This window comes from Hemiscyllium ocellatum, chromosome 10, assembly GCF_020745735.1.
Source record: "Hemiscyllium ocellatum isolate sHemOce1 chromosome 10, sHemOce1.pat.X.cur, whole genome shotgun sequence".
Classification (NCBI taxonomy): domain Eukaryota; kingdom Metazoa; phylum Chordata; class Chondrichthyes; order Orectolobiformes; family Hemiscylliidae; genus Hemiscyllium; species Hemiscyllium ocellatum.
Genome location: NC_083410.1, coordinates 14,810,984 through 14,834,315, shown reverse-complemented (window position 1 = coordinate 14,834,315; position 23,332 = coordinate 14,810,984). Strand labels below are relative to the sequence as shown.

At 41.4% G+C, this 23,332-nt stretch overlaps 1 protein-coding gene across 3 annotated transcripts in view; it reads right to left on the bottom strand.

The window, feature by feature from the left end:
- Window positions 1–23,208, bottom strand: part of arv1 (ARV1 homolog, fatty acid homeostasis modulator) — a 36,823-nt gene extending 13,615 nt beyond the window's left edge. For 2 of the 3 annotated variants that reach the window (XR_009645070.1, XR_009645071.1), the window contains exons 1-5: window positions 23,012–23,208; window positions 8,555–8,674; window positions 8,049–8,202; window positions 4,406–4,630; window positions 2,841–3,066 (exon numbers count right to left, since the gene is read on the bottom strand). Coding sequence is in view for 1 of the 3 variants with exons in the window: in XM_060830808.1 (XP_060686791.1) it covers window positions 2,960–3,066; window positions 4,406–4,630; window positions 8,049–8,202; window positions 8,555–8,674; window positions 23,012–23,104 (699 nt within the window). In the remaining 2 variants the exon portion in view is untranslated. Of the gene's footprint in view, window positions 1–2,538; window positions 3,067–4,405; window positions 4,631–8,048; window positions 8,203–8,554; window positions 8,675–23,011 lie in introns of those variants that run through there. The other variant, XM_060830808.1, reaches the window with a different exon arrangement.
- Window positions 23,209–23,332: the final 124 nt, after the last annotated feature.

Below are 23,332 nucleotides of genomic sequence, written 5' to 3'. Positions count from 1 at the left end.
TTGACACTAAAGTGATAAATGTGTCAAGAAGGAGTTAGATGAAGTTCTTTGCGCCAAAGGGATGAAAGGGTATGGGCAGAAAGCAGGTACAGAATACCCAGTTAGATGATCATCTATGATCAGAAACCAAAATAGAAATTGCTGGAAAAAGTCAGGTCTGGCAGCATCTGTGAAAGTAATCAGAGTTAATGTTTTGGGTGCAGTAACCCTTCAGAACATTAACAGTTCTTTCGTTATTCTTTTGTTTCAGCAACAATCATAATGAATGGCAGAGCAGGCATAAAAGGCCAACAGACCTACTTTCTAACATCTAAAGTAGTAAACTGTTCGTCCAACTTTTAATACCTTATTTACATATTTAAAAATAATCTTCCAGACAATCCATATCACTCAGAACTCAAATGAAGTAGGAGAAAGTGAAGACTGTAGATGCTGGAGATCAGAGTCAAAGAGTGTGGTATTGGAAGCACAGCTGGTCAGGCAGCATCGGAGGAGCAGGAGAATTGACTTTTCAGGCATAAGCCCTTCATTGGGAATGGGTCTTGTGGGCCAAGGGGGCCGAGAGATAAATGGAAGGGGGCTGGGGCTGGGGGTGGGTGAAATGGGAGGTGGTGGAAGGTAGCTGAGAATACACTAAGCAAATGAAGGTGGGGATGAAAGTGATCAGTTGGAGAGGAGGGTGGAGCAAATTAATGGGAAGGAAGATGGACAGGTAGGACTGTTCAAGAGGGCAGTGTTTGACAATGGAGGCAGCCCAGGACCTGAATATCCTTGACAGAGTGGGATGGGGAGTTAAAGTGTTCAGCCATGGGACGGTGGGGTTGGTTACTGCAGGTGTCCCAGAGATGTTCTCTGAAACGATCTACAAGTTGGCATCCTGTCTTCCCAGTGTAGAGGAGACCACATCACCTGAAACAGATACAGTAGCTAACGTTTGCGGAAGTACATGGAAATGTGTCCACATTTGACAGAAATTTCTCTGTTCTGGGTCTCTTTCATCGCCTAACCCTAATCACCCCCGATGCCTCGAGGAAGAACGCCTCATCTTCTGCCTTGGGACCCTCCAGCCACACAGCATCAATGTGGATTTCACGAGTTTTCCCATTACCCCTCTCCCCACCTTATCCCAGTCCCAACCTTCCAACTTGGCACTGCCCTCTTGAACAGTCCTACCTGTCCATCTTCCTTCCCATTTATCTGCTCCACTCTCCTACCACTTTCACCCCCACCTTCATCGACCTATCGCATTCCCAGCTACCTTCCCCCCAGCCCCAACCCCATTGGCCCACAAGCCACATTCCTGATGAAGGGCTTCTACCTGAAAGGTCAATTCTCCCGAGAGCTCAAATTAATTCAAATTAAGACCTTCCCCTCTTAACACATACAACATGAGAACTACAAGTCAAACTTAGACATTTCAGAATCCAAGTTTCCAAACCATAACAATACATCAGTAACCTTCATCACAACTTCTATTCCCACCCAACTTTGTACAGATGGCAAACTTAATTACATTATTTTCTATATCTACATTAAAGTCATTAACATAGATTGTGAATAGCTCAAGCCCCAGCACTTAAGTGTTGCAGCACTCCACTTGCCACAGTCTGCTATCTTGAATATGCCCCATTTTTGCTTTCTTTTTTGCTTCATATATGTTAACAAATTCTCTAATGCTAATATTTCATCCCTCACTCCATGAATATTAATTCCTCATGCTCACCTTATTGATGCCACTCAGAAGGCGAATCATGAGTGATGAAATACTCTGCACTTGCCTGGATTAGTGCAATTCCATAACACCCAAGACCACTGACAGTATCTAGCACAATGCGACATGCCTGATTGGCACTCTGTTCACCAACTTAAACACTCACTCCCTGCAGAGACTGTGCACCATTGTTGCAGTGTGCGAGATTCTAAAGATACAATGGAGCAACAGACCAAGGCTACAATAACAGTTAGCTGAAAGCAGCAGGTGTTTGGGGAACCCCTATACCTACATGTTCTCTGAGTTGCACACCAGTCTCACTTGGAAAGATACTGCTGTTCCTTTGTTATTGTTGGGTCAAATTTTTGGAACTCCCTCTTCATGTCATAAGGACTGCAATGGTTCAATCAAGTTGTTTAACAGCACCTTAAGTGTACTAATTAAATAAATGTAGACGTTGCCAGCAATGCCAACAGCAATGAACAAATTAAGAGTTATCATTGAAAAAGAATGTTATGTGATTGGATGTCACATCTATTTCAATTACTGGCAACTAAGATATCTGAACAAAATAAGAAAAATAAAATTGCACCAGTGATCAATATCATTTCAGTGCCATAGCAGACCACTTTTTTTAAACCAGTGTCATTCCATAGTTAACTAGATGAGCTTGCAATGAACTTATGGGTTGATTGTATTAGCATGTAGTTGGTCTGCTCAAAAGATTTTCTATTTCAGTAAATAAAACAGTCAGATATATTTTGAGGGAATGAATGTGACTAATTACTACAGTAAAGTTGTGAAAAGTGCAAAAAATCAACAGAATATTCAAGATTCAGAATCTTATTTATTAACTGGGATTAAACAATGCCAAACAGATGCCATTGCAGTTGTCGATGGGACACCTGCCCACTATTTTGTACAAAAGCTATGCTGCTCTTCAGGATTAGAATTCTGTTTTCAGAAATGTAAGACAGTAATTCTGCCTATTTCCAAGATTTGCTTTAATTGAATGATTTTGAACACAAATAGGAACCAAATAATTGTCAAATATAGATTTTTAAGTTTATGTTTGATTGCTTTTATGATTAGAAAGAGACTTCATGATCTTGCTTTCTTACAAAATTACCTGTGGTTGTTAAAATCCCTCAGGAGATTGTTGCAGAGAGTGTGTATCAGTGCAAGCCATAAAAGTTTTGTAGAAAGAGCAATTCAAATGGCTTGTGCTCTTAGATATTTCTGAGACACTTATAAGGTCAATTTCAGCTGTTCAAAGATGCAGGCTGTTAACTGCTCCACCATCCATCCAACAAAAATGACAGACAATGCAAATCTTCTGCTGCTATTCAGCACGACTGCAAAAGAAAACAAACCATGAGAAGACATTTTCACATTTTAAAAGACTGAAGTTCATGTGTTCAAGGATGTACAGTACTTGTCTATTACATAGTTAAGCATTTTTTTTTAACATTGAATCTTGAACTAAAACAAACAGGCTTTTGAATTATTTGGAAAGGTCACGTGCCATGTGAGTGTGAGAGAGTATGAGGTTCAGTGAGAAAATTGGCAAAATAAAAGTGGCAAGCAAGGTTAGTGCACTTATTGCTGTATATACCATTTCATCCACTGTGAAATGTATGATGAATTGCTATGGAGGTCTTTTTTCACAAATGTCGTTCCAAAAAGAAGCATTCAGTGAATTAGATTTTTTGATCCTGTGAAGTTTTGTACACTCTATCACTGTAAACACAAAATGTCAAAGAATCATTGAGGCTTGATTCATTGGAAGAACTAGGGTGGTCACACAATGAAAGAGCTGGAATATGACTTAAGTGGCCAGTGACTCTTCCCTAGGCTTTGCCACTGGACAACTAGTGTGCTTGCCTTTTAGACAGTAGATTCTTTTAATACACATATTGGAGTCATATGATAAATATAGGGCACCAATTTACAATTCAAACAGATTTAATTATTTCATTCCTGTTTCAAATCTATTCTTTCCATAACTAGAAAGTGACTTTTTCCTCTTACAATGTTGGTTGACACCTGAAAATTCATGATGTAAATATTTGTGAAATAACATCTCATCCAAGCTCCATGTCTTTTGTCAACAGGCAGCTGTAGAGCACATTTGCTCACTACAGAAACATTTGATGCTTGGAAAGTGAAAGGTAGAATCTAACCTACATTGACACGGCCAGACACTAAGAGGAGTGAATGTTAGAAATCCATACTCATCAATCATGAATTTCCATCTAATCTTCTTGTTTTAAAAATCCAGAGCTTTTCCATTTAACTTTTAATGGAAATTTATCGAAGGCTTTTCTCAAAACCAGTAAAATTAATTTGCAGTAAAAATCTACTGCCATCACAGTTTTCCATCAGCAATAAAGATGATTTTTGTTCAGAAATTAAGTTTACTACATTCCAAATCTTTTTGAAGAGCTGATAGGGTAGGTGGATGCTGACATATATTGCATTCATGTCAACTGTTAACTTTCACTGTAAATGTTAAAATATAATTATCTGTAAATGGATATTTCAAGTTTGAACAGTACAATTGAAAACTGTACCTACAGAAACATTTTTACATTGCAAACTCACTAGATTTCAGAGAACAAAATGGACTACGTCCATAATATTATTTCAAATTATGATCATTAAATAGGTGATCTGATATAATGAGCACATTACCTCTGACAGCTTGTGCATTTGATGCAAGCACAAAGAATTTGATGAGGCCAATGTACAGTGGTGAATAATCATGTTCCCAGATCACAGCTGGAATCACAAGGAGTTTCCCATAGCCAGACAATAATAAAGCTATTAGCAATGTGTTGCAGTTTGATTTCTTCTGGATGAAACCTTTGTTTGTTAACCACAAAAAGAAAAATGTCCCACTCAGGAATGCTGCTAGTTCTAGACATCAAAAAAAAACACATTAATTTAATTATTTTGCGGCACTGTTGCAAGTGATTTAAATAAAAATATTTTAATTTATACAATTATATATTTTTATATATTGTAAAATACCTCAAGCTGTTTCATAGGAGCATTTACAAGTAAAGGGCAGGAATTTGACCCAGTGACACTGAAGGAACAATGATAAACTTCAAAATCAAGCTATTGAATGGCTTAGAATGGAAGTTGCAAGGCGTGGCATTTGCGTGTATCTGCTTCCCTTGTCCATCGAGATGGTAGCAGTCATGGGTCTAGAATGTGTTACTTGCAAATCTTGGTGAATTTATGATTTAGAATAAGAAACCATTTCAGGTCCTACATTCTCAACATCCCTTCATAAATATCTTCCCTCTATTCTCCAATTTTACTGACTACTGGAGAATATTTTTCATCACATTCTCGAGAATGGCAAACAGCTCAGCCGCTGCGCTGAAGAGTGACCTTATAGAGATTTATAAAATCATGAGGGGCATGGATGGGGTGAGTAAACCCCAAGGTGGGGTGAGCCCAGCACCAGAGGGCATAAGTTTGGGGAGAGAGGGGAATGATTTAGAAGGGATCTGAGGGGCAACGTTTTCATGCAGAGAGTGATGCATGTGTGGAATGAGCTATCACAAGAAGTGGTAGAGGCTAGTACAATTACAACATTTAAAAACCATCTGGATGGGTACATGAATAAAAAGGGTTTCGAGGTATATGGGCCAAATATTGGCAAATGGGACTAGATCTAGTTGGATATCTAGGATATCAAGTTGGCATGGACAAATTGGACCGAAGGATCTGTTTCTGTAGAATTCTGCGACTTTATGGAGTTCAACATGAGCCTCACAAGGAGATATTGGATCAGGGAACCAAAAGTTTCATCACAGAAGTAGCTTTTAAAGAGTGTCTTAAAGGATAAAGAAGTAGAGGAGTTGAAAGGTTTCAGATGGAATTCTAGAGATTAGGGCCTAGGCACTAGCTCGAAGTGCTGGTTGCCAATGTGGGAGCAATTAAAATTGGTGATATGTAAGATGCCACAAATGGTGCCAGGGAGAGATCTCAGAAGGCTGTAGATCTGGAGGTGGTTACTGGGATAGGGAGGGACAGACCATGAAGGAATCCGAAAACAAAGCTGAGAATTTGAAAATCTAGTTGTTGATGGCCTGGGGTCAATATACATAAGTGAGCAAGCAATGAGGGATGAAAAGGATTTATTGCATTAGGATAGGAGAACGTTAGATGGTCTCACGTTTGTAGAGTATCACTGTTTGTGACAGTGTAGAAGGAATCTACTCATTGTGTCTGTGCCATCTCTCTAAATTGGACAGAAAGTCAAATGCAAATTTGCTAATGACACCAAGTTAGGCAACATTATAGACAGTGTGGGTGATAGTATAAAATTACAAAGGTATATTGATAGAATAAGTGAACGTACAAAGCAGTGGCAGATGTGAGCAAGTCTAAGATTATCCGTTTTGGTCTGAAAAAGGTTAGCTCAGGGTACTTGCTAGCTAGTATGAAGTTAAATACGGTGGATATCCAAAGAGACTTAGCGTTCAGGTACACAGATCTTTAAAATGTCACAAACAGGTGCAGAAAATAATCAAGAAATCTAATGAAATGATGGCCTCTATATCTACAGGATGAGCGTACAAAGGTGCAAAAGTTAGGCTGCATTATACAAAACCCTGGTTAGACCCCACTTGGAGTACTGTGTGCAGATCTAGGCACCACACATTAAGAAAAATATATTGGCCTTAAAGGGAGTACAACATAGGTTCAGAAGAATGATACCTGGACTTCAGGGATTATGTTACAAGAGAGATTACACAAATTAGACCTTTATACTCTCAAATTTAGAAGGTTAAGGGGTGATCTGATTGAAGTCTTCAAACTATTAATAGACCTGAATTGGAAAGGAGGCTTGTCCAATTTTATATTTGGATAACTAAAGTCTTCCACTATAACTGCACTGTAATTTTTGCACCTCCTAATCCTTTCCTCTCATTGGTAGCCCATAGACCACATCAAACAATGTAATTAATGTTTTTGATCGTTAGCTGTCCCATTATTCTGTGCATCTTGATAACCGTCTCTAATATTTGCCCCTGGTTACCACGCCCATGCCAAGTTAGTTTAAACCCTACTGAATACCAAGAGTAACTCAATTCCCAATCTTGAGGTGTGAACCATCCAATGACATCTTCCCAAAATCAGTCCCAATATCTCAAATATTTAAAGCACCCACTCCTTCCTGCACCAAATTTCCAGCCACTTATTCATGGAAGTTATTGTTCATGTTCCATATTCACTTGTGTGTGGTATTGGAGTCATGTGGAGATTACAACTTTTTATGTCTTGCCTGCTAATTTTCCAGTCAGTTCCCCAAATTTTGACTGCAGGACCAGTTGCCTTTTTCTCGCTATGTATTGATTGCACTGTGGATAATGATTGTTGATTGTTCCTCCACTCCTGACAGTGCATCCTCGAGCTGCTTGACTCTGGCACCAAGGAGGCAAAACATCCATTCTGCAGAGTGAAGTGGCTGACCAAGACAGCATAGAAGTACTCAAGTTCATAGGAAACAAAGGCCTGGATGAAAGTTTTAGAAGATGAGCTGAAGCATGGACAAGTGCAAATAAGCAGCATTAATGTTTGAGTGGATGTGCGCTTTGGAAGCTTGTCTTAGTGTCAAATAGGACTCCAATATTATGGATGGTATGATCGAGGAACAGAATCAGTGACTAGGGAATTAATTTTGTGGCATCAACTGAACACAATGACTCACATTTTCCCAATATTTTGTTTGGATGAAATATGGAATGTGAGACAAATCAGACAGTGGAGGATTCAAGACAGGTGGTGGTAAGCTAAGGCTTACAATGAATTGAATAACGCTACAAATGTAAAATATTATTCGCGATGGGCCAAGAATAGCACTGGATGGGCAAGAATAGCACTGGATGGGGGGGAGGGGGGGAACTCAACACAGATAATGTTTAATTTGAAACCTTTCTTGTGAAAAGCAGCTATGTTTTCTTCTCTAGATTACATTAATAGGTAGGTGGTTGACATTTAGAATTCCTGCTTGGGATGTGGGCATCACTGGCATTTGTTGTCCATTCTGTTGCCCTTGAACTGGTTGACTTGATAGGCAATCTCAGAGGCAACTTATGAATCAACCATATTGCTGTGGGTCAGGAGTCACACAAGTCAGACCGGGTTTAGAATGGTCAGGTTCGTTCTCTAAAGCAGATTAGTGAACTTGATTGTTGTAAAAACCAGTGGTTACGGATTACCATTAGATGTGCATGTAATTCCAGCTTTTTTAAAACTGAATTCAAATTTCACCATGATGGAATTTGGGGCTCCAGATTACCACTACACCACTTACCCAAACTAGCTAATCCAAACATTTGGTAGAAATCCCACTCTTTGGCATACCGAATTATATCTGTTGGATCTACAGTTTGCTGCGAATCCTGTAGCTGTGACCACCGAAGATACGCTTCACACAACAAGCAGAATATGCACAGTTTCCAATGAATCTAAAGAAAATGATTACAAAAATGTCATTGTTTAACCATTCTGATATTATAAGGCATGATATCCTTCTTATAGGATTATAAAAGTAATTGAAGCCTAACGTTGCTGGAGGGCACTTGGTTTCTTTTAGCCATTGGCTCTATTCATTATCAATGCCTTCAGGAGCAAAGGAACAAAACTGTAAAAGGAAATAAAACAGCAAGTTCATAAGTGTGACCAGAAAGGTTTTATCAACAAATGCTCCATTTTATGACATATATATTGGTCACATGATGTAGAATGTGTGCGTTGTATTTTAATATAATTATAAAGGAATTAATCATGAAGTCTGACTGTAATTTAAGAAGTACTTACATTAATTTTGGTATTCAGGATAATGTGCCTATAAGCTTGAACTTTACATAAGATTGCATCAATGAGAATGATCACAGGATCATATTCAACGTACTTGTCAACTGGTTTCTGGCATGATTTCTGAAAGTAAAATCATAGAACATGGAACATTACAGCATAGTACAGACCCTTATACATCAATGTTGCGCTGACCTGTGGAACCAATCTGAAGCCCATCTCATCTACACTCTTCCATTCTTGGCCATATGCCTATCCAATGACCATTTAAATGCCTTTAAAATTGGTGAGTCTACCACAGTTGCAGGCAGTGCATTCCACACCCCTACTACTCTCGTGTAAAGAAACTACCTCTGATGTCTGTCCTATATTTGTCATCCCTCACTTTAAAGCTATGTCCCTCATGCTAGCCATCACCATCTGAGGAAAAAGGCTCTCATTGTCCAACCTATCTAACCCTCTAATTATCTTATATGTCTCAATTAAGTCGCCTCTCAACCTTCTTCTCTCTAACAAAAACAAGTCCCGCAGCCTTTCTTTGTAAGACCTTCCCTCCATACCTGGCAACATCCTCATAAATCTCTTCTGAACCCTTTCCAAAGCTTCCACATTCTTCCAATAATGCAGTGACCAGAACTGTACACAATATTCCAAATGTGGCCGCATCAGTGTTTTGCACAGTTACAGCATTATCTCATGGTTCTGAAACTTAATCCCACTACCAATAAAAGCCAGCACACTGTATACTTTCTTAACAACCTTATCAACCTGGGTGACAATCTTTTAGGATCTATGGATACAGAGATCTCTCTGCTCATCTACACTACCAAGAATTTTACCATTAGCCCAGTACTCTGCATTCTTGTTACTCCTTCCAAAGTTAATCACCTCACACTATTCCACATTAAACTCCATTTGCCACCTTTCGGCCCAGTTCTGCAGCTTATCTATGTCAATTTGTAACCTGCACCATCTTTCTCACAATCTACAACTCTACCGACCCTAGTGTCATCCGCAAATTTACTAACTCATCCTTCTATGCCCTCATCCAGGTCATTTATTCAAATGAAAAATAACAGTGGACCCAAAACAGATCCTTGCAGTACCCCACTAGTAACTGAACTCCAGGATAAATATTTTCCACCAACCACCATCCTCTGTCATCTTTAAGCTAACCAATTTCTGATTCAAACTGCGAAATCATCCTCAATCCCATGCCTCTGTATTTTGTACAATCGCCTACCACAGGGAACTTTATCAATGCCTTAGTGAAATCCATAAAAAGCACATCAACCTGTTTGATCACCTTCTCAATGAACTCAATAAGGTTTGTGAGGCATGACTTATCCTTCACAGAACAATGTTGACTATTCCTAATCAATTTATTTCTCTCTAGATGATAATAAATCCTATCTCTTATAACCCTTTCCAACACTTTTACCCACAACCTAAGTAAAGCTCACAGATCTATCATTTCCAGGATTGTTCTCTACTCTCCTTCTTGAACAAGGGAACAATATTTGTTATCCTCCAGTCTTCTGGCACTATTCCTGGAGATAATGATGACAAAGATCAAAGCCAAAGGCTCGGCAATCTCCTCCCTGGCTTCTCAGAGAATCCTAGGATAAATCCCAACCGGCCCAGGGGACTTATCTATTTTTACACTTTACACAGAATTGCTAACACCTCCTTCTTATGTACCTCAATCCCATCTAGTCTAGTATGTCAGTATTCTCCTCGACCACCTTGTCTTTTTGTAGTGTGAATACTGACGAAAAGTATCCATTTAACGCTTCCCCTATCTCCTCTGACTCCACGCACAACTTCCTATTACTATTCTTGATTGGCCCAAATCTTATTCCAGTCATTCTTTTATTCCTGATATTGCTAAAGAAAGCCGTAGGATTTTCCTTGATCCTATCTACCAATGACTTCTTATGTCCCCTCCTGGCTCTTCTTGGCTCTCTCTTTAGGTCTTTCCTGGCTAACTTGTAACCATCAAGCACCCTCACTGAGCCATCACATCTCATCCTAACAGAAGCCTCCTTCTTCAGCTTGACAAGAGATTCAACTTTCTTAGTAAACCACGGTTACTGCAGTCGACAACTTCCTCCCTGCCTGACCAGTACGCAATAGCTGTCCTTGAATAACCTCCACATTTCAATTGTGCCCATCCCCTGTAGTTTCCTTCCCCATCCTACGCATCCTGAATCTTGCCTAATCGCATTGTAATTGCCTTTCCCTCAGCTATAAATCTTGCCCTGCAGTATATACCTATTCCTTTCCATCACGAAAATAAACAACTGAATTGTGGTCAAAATATTTTTCAGTATCATGGTCATGAATACTCTAACTATAACATTTATTGATTTGTAGAAGAATTACATCATAAGCCTTACAATGACCAGTGAGTTGTATTATTATTCTACATTGAATCAAAAAATTTTTTTGCATTAATGAAATAAGAATGTAAGAAATATGAGTAGTAGATAATAATTAAAGCTACAAACATATTGTTGTACAATAAGTTGTTCATTTATTTCAGACAAAAAAAAACTAAATGTGGACTATTGTGTAGCACAGACAAACATTTAAATTACATTTTTCATTCTGCCATTTGGGAGTTAGGAGCACATCTGTTTATGAATTCATTCCTGGCTATGGGACTAAGGGAATGGTGCACTTTTGGAGATGTTGTTTCTGAAGAAGATCTTGTGGCAAGGCTCCATCTGGTTGATCCATGACATAGAGCAGCCTAGTTAAGACCCACATCATCAAAACAAGTTAACTGAGCAGTTGTGTGTCCTTGCTATTTGTGAGAAGCTACTGTGTACAAATTGGTTGCCAAATCCTGCCCCCCCCCACTTCTTATCACTGCTCAAAGCAAAAGAACAACCTGGTTCTGAAGTACAATGGAGTATTTTTGTACTTGTTAAAGGTGCTGAAAAAATGCAATTTCTTTATTTTTTAAACATTTGAATATGCATCTCTTTCCTAGACAGGAGCAGGTTCAAAACCAATCAAAATCATGAAAGCTCTGTTTTAGTATCAAGGAAAAATTGTTCCTACTGGTGAATGATCAAGAATAAGAGGCTACTGACTGAAGATTATTTGTAAAAGAAGCAATAGTGACAAGAGGAAAAACATTTTCATGCACAATTAGTTATAGGCAGCTCACCAGCACCTTCTTAAGGACAGCTAGTGCAGGCAATAAATCATGGCCTACCCAATAACACTCAAATCCCATGAATGAATTTTTAAAAATCACAAATCCACTTTCCGAGAGTGGGATGTGAACATATTCACTTGAGACAATCAAGGAGGAACTGATTTTCCCACACATCCACCCACCTCATCTACTGTGTCTGTTGCTCTTGATGTGGTCTCCACTACATTGGGGAGACAGGACACCAACTCGCAGAGCAGTTCAGGGAACATCTCTGGGACGCACGCACCAACCAACCTCACCACCTTGTGGCCAATCACTTTAACTCCTGCTCGCCCAAGCACATCAAGTCCTGGGCCTCCTCCAGCACCAAATCAAGCCCCCTGCCAATGACTTATTTCATTTTTTTGCCTCAGGACCCCCCAACCACATGGCATTAACATTGACTTCACCAGTTTCCAAATCTCCCCTTGCCCCACCTCATCTCAGATCCAACTTGGCACAGGCCTCTTGACCTCTCCTACCTATCCATCTTCCTTCCCAACTATCTGCTCCTCCCTCCCACCCACCTATCACAATTACTTCCCACCTGCCTTCACCCCCACCCCACGATTTATCATTCAGCCCCCTTACCCCTCCACATTCCTGATTAAGGTCTTATGCCTAAAATGTCGACTTTCCTGCTCCTCAGATGCTGCCTAACCTGTTGTGCTAAGCCAGCTCCGCACATTTGGACAGTGAAATATCAGAAGAGAGTAATTATACAAAATGCAATAGGATTTGCGAACATGCGCAGCCACAGCCAGAGATGTCATTAGGCAGACCTCAGGAAGCAATTGCACAGGCATCAATTACATCTCCACGTACTATGCACAGTGATGTCATTATCAGTGACACATTGCTGACGACAGGTTTGGCACTAACTGGAGCAAAATAAGGAGTGTATGTCCTCCAGCTGCTGTGCTGTCTGCTCCAAAGGAACTGCTAAAAGCTATGTAGCAGAAGGATTTCAGAGTCTTCATCCAGTTTAATCGCTTGGCAGGGTAGATGCAGAAAAGTTGTTTCTTTTTATGGGACAGTCTATGAATAAGTGGTTGCACATTTAAGAAGTGAGCAAGAATTTCTTCTCTCAGAGGGTGATGAATCTGTGGAATTCTTTACGGAGAGACTGTTGAGGCTGGAACATTAAGTACATTCAAGTCTGACAGAGTGAATTTTTATTCAGTAAGGGAATCAAGACTAATAGGGAAAAGGCAGGAAAGCAGAGTTGAGGATTATCAAGTCACCCATAATTCAATTGAATGGCAGACTTAATGATCTGAATGAGCTGAAAATGTGTTGCTGGTTAAAGCACAGCAGGTCAGGCAGCATCCAAGGAACAGGAAATTCGACGTTTCAGGCCAGAGCCCTTCCTCAGGAATGAGGACACTTAATGGTCTGAATGGCCTACTTCAGCTCCTATGTTTTATGGAGATGCTGCTGTGCCTGTTTGCTACCATCTTCCTCTATCTTCTTCAATAGAATAGTAATTTATTGTCAGTGAGTTTGAGAAGATTTGTAGCTTCGGTTGAGGTTCTGTGTATAAGTTTGCTTGCTGAGCTTGGAAGTTCATTTTCAGATGTTTCATCACCATAATAGGTAGCATTATCAGTGAGCCTTTGATATTGCACTGGTGCTAGTGACCCGCTTTCTATTTATGTGTTTAGGTTTCCTCGGGTTGGTGATGTCATTTTCTGTGGCGATGTCAGTTCATGTTGTGATGTCATTTCCTGTTCTTTTTCTCAGAGGGTGGTAAATGGGGTCCAAGTTGATGTATTGGAATGCCATGCTTTAGGAATTCTCGTGTCTCTCTCTGTTTGGCTTGTCCTAGGATGGCTGTGTTGTCCCAGTCGAAGTGGTGTCCTTCCTCATCTGTTTTTAAGGATACGAGTGAGAGTGGGACATGTCTTTTTGTGGCTAGTGGATGTTCATATATCCTGGTGGCTTGTTTTGTAAACTAATGTCATTTACAAAATACCTTGCAAGATCTGTAACAAACGTGACATTGGACAAACAGGCAGTAAATGAGTCACTGATATACATGAACATCAACTAGCCACAAAAACAGATGACATTCTCACTAGTATCCTTACATACAGATGGGGAAGGACACCACCTTGACTGGGACAACACATCCATCATAGGGCAAGCCAGATATGCACGAGAATTCCTAGAAGCATGGTATTCCAACCAGGACTCAATCAACAAACACATCTACTTGGACTCCATTTACCACCCCACCCCACAGGAGACAAAGAACAGTAAATGACATCACCATCGGAAATGACATCACTAACCCAAGGAACCCAAAACACAAAAAGAAAGCGGATCACTTACACCAGTGCTTCACTGGAGGCTCACTGATGACGTTGGCTTAAAAATATGTGTTGCTGGAAAAGCGTAACAGGTCAGGCAGCATCAAAGGAACAGGAGAATCAATGTTTCAGGCATAAGCCCTTCTTCAGGAATGCCTAGTATGATGTTACCTAGTATGGTGAAGAAACATCTGAAAATGAAGTTTCTACCTCAGTGAGTGAACTTACATTCAGAATTTATCGTCACTTATATTTTTACAAAACATACTGTGAAAAGCATTTAAGTCGCTATATTCCAACACCTTTATTAATAACAAAAATCATATTTTAAAAAATTAAGATACAATTCATCTTTGTTCAATTCACAGCTCATGGGTTTCCAAGGTTGAGGAAATGGCAGGAACCACTTTCTTCATCAAAACAGAAAGTTGACATGGAAGCCGTCAAATCTCAAGTTGGATTATCATGTCACCAAAGATGCCACAGAGACCGCTTCAAGGATCCACCACGTCTCATTGCTGAAGCAGACCACAATGTTGGGCCATTGGAATTCTGGGACAGAAGACTCCATACAAGTCAACTCATCCAGACCATTGGAATACTGGGTTGAACCCACCCCATTGCTGAAAGTGCCACTTATCCAGGCCATTGGAATCTTGAGCTGGACACATCACGCTGCCGAAGCAGACCACCACTCTGCAGGACCCACCAGTACGCAGCCACAATGGCCATAAAGAATGGATCACACCACCTTCACTGCTGCAGCAGCCTCCTGAAACATCCTTTACAGTGTGTAATCCGGCAGCAGCTTCTCAGGATTGTTCTCTAACAGGAATTGGGTTAACAGCTGCTATTTCAAAGAAGCGGGTCGACAGTATGGCATATGTACAAGGACCTTCAACATGGTCATCCACATTGAGACACTTCCAGCAGTGCCATTTATTTCCAACACTTGTTATATCATGGCAGTGAATACATGCACTCTTTGTGTCATCTGGTGACACCATTCAAAATAAATCTTATAAGACCAGAAGAAACAGGAACAGTAGGTCATTCAGCCCCTCAAGCCTGCTCCTTTAACAGTACCATGAATGATTTGAAATTCCTCACATCTACTTTCCTGCCCTTTCCCTTTGACCCTTGAATCCCTAACTAATCAAGAATTAATCTAAGCCTCAAATATGCAGCCTCCATTGCTTTCTCTGGCAAGGATGTCCAAAGAGACCCAAATCTCTGATAAGAAATCCCATCCTGTCTCATTCTTGATTTGGCATCCATGATAGTGAGACAATGCCTTTTGGTTCTGCACTCTCCAGGAGGAGAAACATCCTCCCAGCAGTTATCATGTCAAGCCCCTGAAGAATCCTATATTCTTCAGTGAAATCATCTCTCATTCTTTTACACTCCAGTGAGTAGAGTCCAAACCTGTTTAACATTGGCTCATAAAACAAACCCTCAATGTCAGGAATCATCCTAGCAAACCTTGAATTGCGTGCAATGACATAATATCTTTTCTTAAATAAAGAAACCAAAACATCTCTCAGCACTCCAGATGTGGTCTCATCATCTTGCAATAAGACTTTTCTACTCTTACACTCCAAACCCCTTGAAATAAGGGCCAACATTCCATCAGCCTTCCTGATTAACTGCTGCACCTGTATCACTCGTGCAATCGACATTTCCACATATTTTGTGTCATCTGTAAATTTGGCTACAGTAAATTTGTATAATGATAATCTGGAAGAAGAAAGCAAAGTGGACAGTTGCAGTCCCAGCAAGGATTCCTGGTGTAGGTCAACAACCTGAAATAGAACCCTTTATTCCCACCCTGTTTCCTGTCATGAGCCAATTCCCAACCCATGCCAATATACTACCTCCAACATTGTGGACTATATTCTTATGAATGTAAATTTCGAGAAGTTTTGAAGCTCAGGTTGAAAGTTTGCTCGCTGAGCTAGAAGTTTGTTTTCAGATATTTTGTCACCATGCTAGGAAACATCATCAGTGAGCCGCCGGTGAAACACTGCTGTTCTGTCCCACTTTCTATTTATGTGTCTTGGTCTGTTAAGGTGGGTGATAGTATTTCCAGTTATTTTCCTCAGATCCTAGAGTCAGAGAGATGTACAGCATGGAAACAGACCCTTCGGTCCAACCCATCCATGCCGACCAGATATCCCAACCCAATCTTGTCCCACCTGTCAGCACCCAGCCCATATCCCTCCAAACCCTTCCTATTCATATACCCATCCAAATGCCTCTTAAATATTGCAATTGTACCAGCCTCCACCACTTGCTCTGGCAGTTCATTCCATACACGCATCACCCTCTGCATGAAAAAGTTGCCCCATATGTCTCTTTTATATCTTTCTCCTCTCACCCTAAACCTATGCCCTCTAGTTCTGGACTCCTCGAACCCAGTGAAAAGACTTTGCCTATTTATCCTATCCATGCCCCTCATAATTTTGTACACCTCTGTAAGGTCACCCCTCAGCCCCCGATGCTCCAGAGAATACAGCTCCAGCCTGTTCAGCCTCTCCCTGTAGCTCAAATCCTTCAACCCTGGCAACATCCTTGTAAATCTTTTCTGAACTCTTTCAAGTTTCACAACATCTTTCCGATAGGAAGGAGACCAGAATTGCATGCAATATTCCAACAGTGGCCTGACCAATGTCCTGTACAGCCGTAACATGACCTCCCAACTCCTGTACTCAATGCTCTGACCAATAAGGGAAAGTATAGCAAACGCCTTCTTCACTATCCTATCTACCTGCGACTCCACTTTCAAGGAGCTATGAACTTGCACTCCAAGGTCTCTTTGTTCAACAACACTCCCAGGACCTTACCATTAAATGCATAAATTCTGCTGAGATTTGCTTTCCCAAAATGCAGCATCTCGCATTCATCTGAATTATACTCACTCCATCTGCCACTTCTCAACCCATTGGCCCATCTGGACAAGATCCTGTTGTAATCTGAGATAACCCTCTTTGCTGTCCACAGCACCTCCAATTTTGGTGTCATCTGCAAACCTCTTAATGCTCGCATCCAAATCATTTATGTAAATGACAAAAAGTAGTGGACCCAGCACCGATCCTTGTGGCACTCCACAGATCACAGGCCTCCAGTCTGAAAAACAACCCTCATCCACCACCCTCTGTCTTCGACCTTTGAGCCAGTTCTGTATCCAAATGTCTAGTTCTCCCTGTATTCCATGAGATCTAACCTTGCTAATCAGTCTCCAATGGGAACCCAGGGAGATAGTGACAAAAGCGATCAATCTGAGACTGGTACAGTTGAGAAAAGAAGCGAGTCAAACAGTCAGGTCAGGCAGGACTAATAAATTAAACAGCATTTATTTCAATGCAAGTGGCCTAACAGGGAAGGCAGATGAACTCAGGGTATGGTTAGGAACATGGGACTGGGATATCATAGTAATTACAAAATATGGCTCAGGGTGGGCAGGACAGGCAGCTTAATGTTCCAGGATACAAATGCTACAGGAAGGATAGAAAGGGAGGCAAGAGAGGGGGGGCAGGCGGGCGTTTTTGATAAGGGATAGCATTACAACTGTGCTGATCGAGGATATTCCTGGAAATACATCCAGGGAAGTTATTTGGGTGGAACTGAGAAATAAGAAAGGGATGATCACTTTATTGGGATTGTATTATAGACTCCTTATTAGTCAGCGGGAAATTGAAAAACAATTTTGTTCGGAGATTTTAGTTATCTGTAAGAATAATAGGGTGGTTATGGTAGGGGATTTTAATTTTCCAAACATCGATTGGGACTGCCATAGTATTAAGGGTTTACATGGAGAGGAATTTATTAAATGTTGCACAAGGCATTTTTCTGACTCAGTATGTGGATGTACCAACTAGAGAAGGTGCAAAACTTGACCTACTCTTGGGAAATAAGGCAGGTTGGTAAATGGGGTCCAAATTGGTTTGAACGCCAGGCCTCAAGGAATTCCCATGCATATCTCTGTTTAGCCTGACCTAGGATTGATGTGTTGTCCCAGTCGAAGTGATGCTTCTTCTGAGAATGTGTTTAGGGTATAAGCAGGTAGAGAAAGAGTTAAGTCCTGAGTTTTGTGAAACAGGTTCAACCGAGCATGACTCACATCAGATAAGAACTGGAGGCAAGGGTAATGGGTTAACAAGGTGGAAAAGCATTCATTATGCAGAGCCATTTAACAATATTAGAAGCATTCAGTATGTAAGTTCAGTTTAACAAAGTGAAAGTATTCATTATGTGAAGACAGTCAAGGTGAAAAACATGCATTGTGTAACAGCAGAAGGCAGTTGATGTTCGATGATTGTAACAGTCACCCAACCAACATGCATGATGCCTTATCTGGATGGTCCTCCCTGTAAAAAAGACGATATAATTCATTAAGAGACTGCCATTGCAGAGAAGACTGTGAACTCATGTCTCTGTGCATATGGACGATCATTCTCTCTCCTTCCAGGACCCAGAGTAAAGATGAATGAGGTAAAACTACACTGAGTTTCTGAGTGTTTTGCTTTGACTGGGGCGGGGTGGAGAAATAGGACGACACTTCTTTATCTGTGAGCAAAGATACTAGTGACAGTGGGTCATGTCTTTTGGTGGTTAGTTGATGTTATGGACTAGGCTAGAGTCCTCAAAACATTTTTAAGCAGGTAGCTAAGACGGTAACTTTGCTATTTGTTTAGCTAGGTGTAAAGGGGATATTCCTTGAGTAAATTAGCTGGATCCACTTCAAGTTTTAAATAAATAAAATTTATTTACAAATTTACTGAATGAAACACAAAGAGCAGAAAACAGAATACTGGATAACCTATCCTATCCAAGCCCAACTAAATGATGCTGTTCCGTAAATACTTGTAACAGTCCCAAAACACACACCCTTTAGCACAAACAGTAAACAATGGCACAGGCAACTTACAGTTCAAAGTTGTAAGGACAGAAGGACAGAAAGAAGGTTTCCAGTTTCCCCTGCGAATCTTATCAACTCACTTCCGAACTGAAGTGAACTGCACAGCTAGAGAGCAGCCATACGCCCTTGACGATACCAGTTTTTCAAAAGACCTTTCAAGCTTTTGGCCTGAATCACTGTCAGGGTAAACAACAAGGTCCCAGTGAACCATTCAAACTTCAGACACAATGGAGCGTGGGCAATTACCCCTCTCTGAAAAATACTCAAGAGCAAAAGTAACCTTGTACAAGACCAGCATTGTGACAGTGATGTTCAGGTATCCTGGTGGCTAGTTTCCTGCCTGTCTGTCCGAGGTAGTGTTTGTGACAGTCCTTGCGGGGTATTTTGTTAATGACATTGGTTTTGCTTGTTGTTGGTATAGGGTCCTTTAGGTTCATTCGTTGCTTTTTCAGTTCGTTGGTAGGTGGTTGGAGCAGTTTGATAGTCATCTCCAAGATGTCTTTGATATATGGCAATGTGGCTAGAGTTTCTGGGCGTGTTGTGTCTACTTGTTTGAGTTTGTTGTTTAAGAATTGGAGGACTGTGTTTATAGAGTACCTGTTGTTCTTGAATATTTTTCTTCTGCCAGTTGTAGTTTCTGGGTGCTGCAGTGTGTTGTGGCTCATTTAAATAATGTCCTGATGTAGCTCTGTTTGTGGGTGTTGGGACGGTTGCTTCTGTAGTTAAGTATCTGGTCTGTGCGTGTTGCTGTCCTGTGGACGCTAGTCTGCAGTTCTCCATTTATTGTTTGTTCCACTATGACATCTAGGAAAGGGAGTCTGTTGTTACTTTCCTCCTGTTTTGTGAAATTTCTGCTAGTAAGGATGTTGTTAATGAAGTTGTAGGTTTCCTCTAATTTGTTCCATTTTGTGATGACAAAGGTATCATCCACATCGTGAACCCAAAGTTTTGTGTGGATCGTAGAGAGGACTGTTTGTTCAAGTTTCTGTATTACTGCCTCTGCTAAGAAGCCCGACATGGTGATTCCATGAGTGTTGCGTTGATTTGTTTGTAGGTTTTGTTGTTGAAGCTGAAGTGGGTAGAGAGGCACAGGTCTATTTGCGGGAGGATGTTGTCCTTGCTGATGAAGTTGGTGCTGTCTGGTGTTTGTGCCCTTGATTCATCTCATAGTGTGGTCAATGTCTCTTTGGCCAGGCTGATGTTAATTGATGTGAATAGGCTGTTACGTCAAAGGAGGCCATTACTTTATCCTCTTCTAATGTGGTATCTTTGATGACGTTCAGGAACTCTGGAGTGGATGGAGTGGTATGAGTCTTCATCTAGGTGTTTCAGTCTTCAGTGGAGTTCAATCAGTAGTCTGTATGTCGTGTGCCAGGGAGTAAGACTATAGGTACAAGGGGTGGGGGGTGGGGGCTGGTTTGTGTACCTTAGGTCATCCTAAAAGAGAGGTGTGTTCAATCCATTAGGCTTTTTTTTTGGAGATCTTGTCAATTTCACATGATTTATATAACTGAAAGGACTGTAACAAACAGTACATTGGAGAGACAGGCAGAAAACTAGCTACCAGGATCCATGACCACCAACTAGCCACCAAAAGACATGACCCACTATCATGAGTATCCTTACATGCAGACAAAGAAGAATACCACTTTGACCAGAATAACACATCCATCCCAGGACAGGATGAACAGAGACACATGCGGGAATTCCTCAAGGCCTGGCATTCAAACCAATAAACACATTGATTTGGACCCCATTTACCAATCTCTGAGAAAAAGAACCGGAAATGTTTTCATCCACCTTAGACCAAGAATAGAAAGTGGGACAGAACACCAGCACTTTACTGAGTCATAGAGATGTACAGTATGGAAACAGACCCTTCGGTCCAACCTGTCCATGCTGACCAGATATCCCAACCCAATCTAGTCCCACCTGCCAGCACCCGGCCCATATCCCTCCAAACCCTTCCTATTCAGATACCCATCCAAATGTCTCTTAAATGTTGCAATTGTACCAGCCTCCACCACATTCTCTGGCAGCTCATTCCATACACGTACCACCCTCTGCGTGAAAAAGTTGCCCCTTAGGTCTCTTTTATATCTTTCCCCTCTCACCTAAAACCTATGTCCTCTAGTTCTGGACTCCCCGACCCCAGGGAAAACACTTTGCCTATTTATCCTATCTATGCCTCTCATAATTTTGTAAACCTCTGTAAGGTCACCCCTCAGCCTCCGACGCTCCAGGGAAAACATCCCCAGCCTGTTCAGCCTCTCCTTATAGCTCAGATCCTGCAACTCTGGCAACATCCTTGCAAATCGTTTCTGAACTCTTTCAACTTTCACAACATCTTTCCAATAGGAAGGAGACCAGAACTGCATGCAATATTCCAACAATGGCCTAACCAATGTCCTGTACAGCTGTAACATGACCTCCAATGCCTGTACTCAATACTCTGACCAATAAAGGAAAGCATAGCGAACCCCTTCTTCACTATCCTATCTACCTGTGACTCCACTTTCAAGGAGCTATGAACCTGCACTCCAAGGTCTCTTTGTTCAGCAACACACCCGAGGACCTTACCATTATGCGTATAAGTCCTGCTAAGATTTCCTTTCCCAAAATGCAGCATCTTGCATTTATCTGAATTAAACTCTGTCTGCCACTTCTCAGCCCATTGGCCCATCCTGTTGTAATCTGAGGTAACCCTCTTCGCTGTCCACCACACCTCCAATTTTGGTGTCATCTGCAAACTTACTAACTGTACCTCTTATTTTCGCATCCAAATCATTTATGTAAGTGACAAAATGTAGAGGACCTAGCACCGATCCTTGTGGCATTCCATTGGTCACAGGCCTCCAGTCTGAAAAACAACCCTCCACCTCCCTCTGTCTTCTACCTTTGAGCCAGTTCTGTATCCAAATGGCTAGTTCTCCCTGTATTCCACGAGATCTAACCTTGCTCGTCATTCTCCCATGGGGAACCTTGTCGAACGCCTTACTGAAGTCCATATAGATTACATCTACTGCTCTGCCCTCATCAATCATCTTTGTTACTTCTTCAAAAAAACTCAATCAAGTTTGTAAGATATGATTTCCCATGCACAAAGCCATGCTGACTATCCCTAATCAGTCCTTGCCTTTCCAAAGGAGGCTCACTGATGATGTTCATGACAAAACATCTGATAGCAAACCTTCCAGCTCAGCAAATAAACTTACAATTTCTCATGTTATAACTTAACCTTTTGTGTTTTCTCAAACACCTGTCCAATACAACATCTTCTTTAAACCTGGAAAAGACCATGTAGAGTGCAATAAAGAAGCAGTGAGGGGAATGGTAGGTCTCTTTTCCTACTTCTTTTCCTAATGTGACCCCCTTTTGAGGCTTTCACATCATCATAAGGAAGATGGGATTAGAAAAGGGAACTGGGTATCGTTGGCATGAACAAGATGGGCCTAAAGCCCTCACCTATTCTGTATCATTTCTTTGGTTCTAACTTCCCTGAGCCAGAACCGTGAGGGATTGGTGTTCTGCTTACACATTCGTGCAGAACCCAGAATTGTTATAACTTAATCAGAGTTCACGGTGGCACAGTGGTTAGCACTGCTGCCCCACAGCGCCTGAGACCCGGGTTCAATTCCCGACTCAGGTGACTGACTGTGTGGAGTTTGCACGTTCTCCCCGTGTCTGCGTGGGTTTCCTCCGGGTGCTCCGGTTTCCTCCCACAGTCCAAAAATGTGTGGGTCGGGTGAATTGGCTATGCTAAATTGCCCGTAGTGTTAGGTTAGGGGTATGGGTGGGTTGCACTTCGGTGGGTCGGTGTGGACTTGTTGGGTCGAAGGGCCTGTTTCCACACTGTAAGTAATCTAATCTAATCTATTTAGTGTCCCATCCTGGGGAAGTCCTACGCGGCGGAAATGGGATCCTTCAGCACACATGATGGACTGAATGGCTTGTTTTACAAGGTAACAATCGTACCTGATTCTAGGGACGTTGTTTGAGGGTGGGTAAGATTCTGCACTTACACAAATGGTTATCTTGATGATCCCGTGGCTGTAGTCCCTGTGAAGTTCTTGTGCCTTCTCATTACATTCGACGCACCGATAACATGCCGCCATTCTGACCAACGGCCGTTCACTTTTAAAAACCCGAGCGCGGGGCCCAGACCTTCTCCTCACACACACCCCAGCTCCTTACCGTTGCCAGGTTACCAGCCCGGCGTGACGCTCCGGCGGGGTGTTCGCGTGCGAAGACGTCACCCAGGGCCTCTCGGGAGATGTAGTCCTCTCTCGGATTGAACAAACCAGTGTCTAACCCGGTAGAACTACATCTTCCAGATTGCAGCG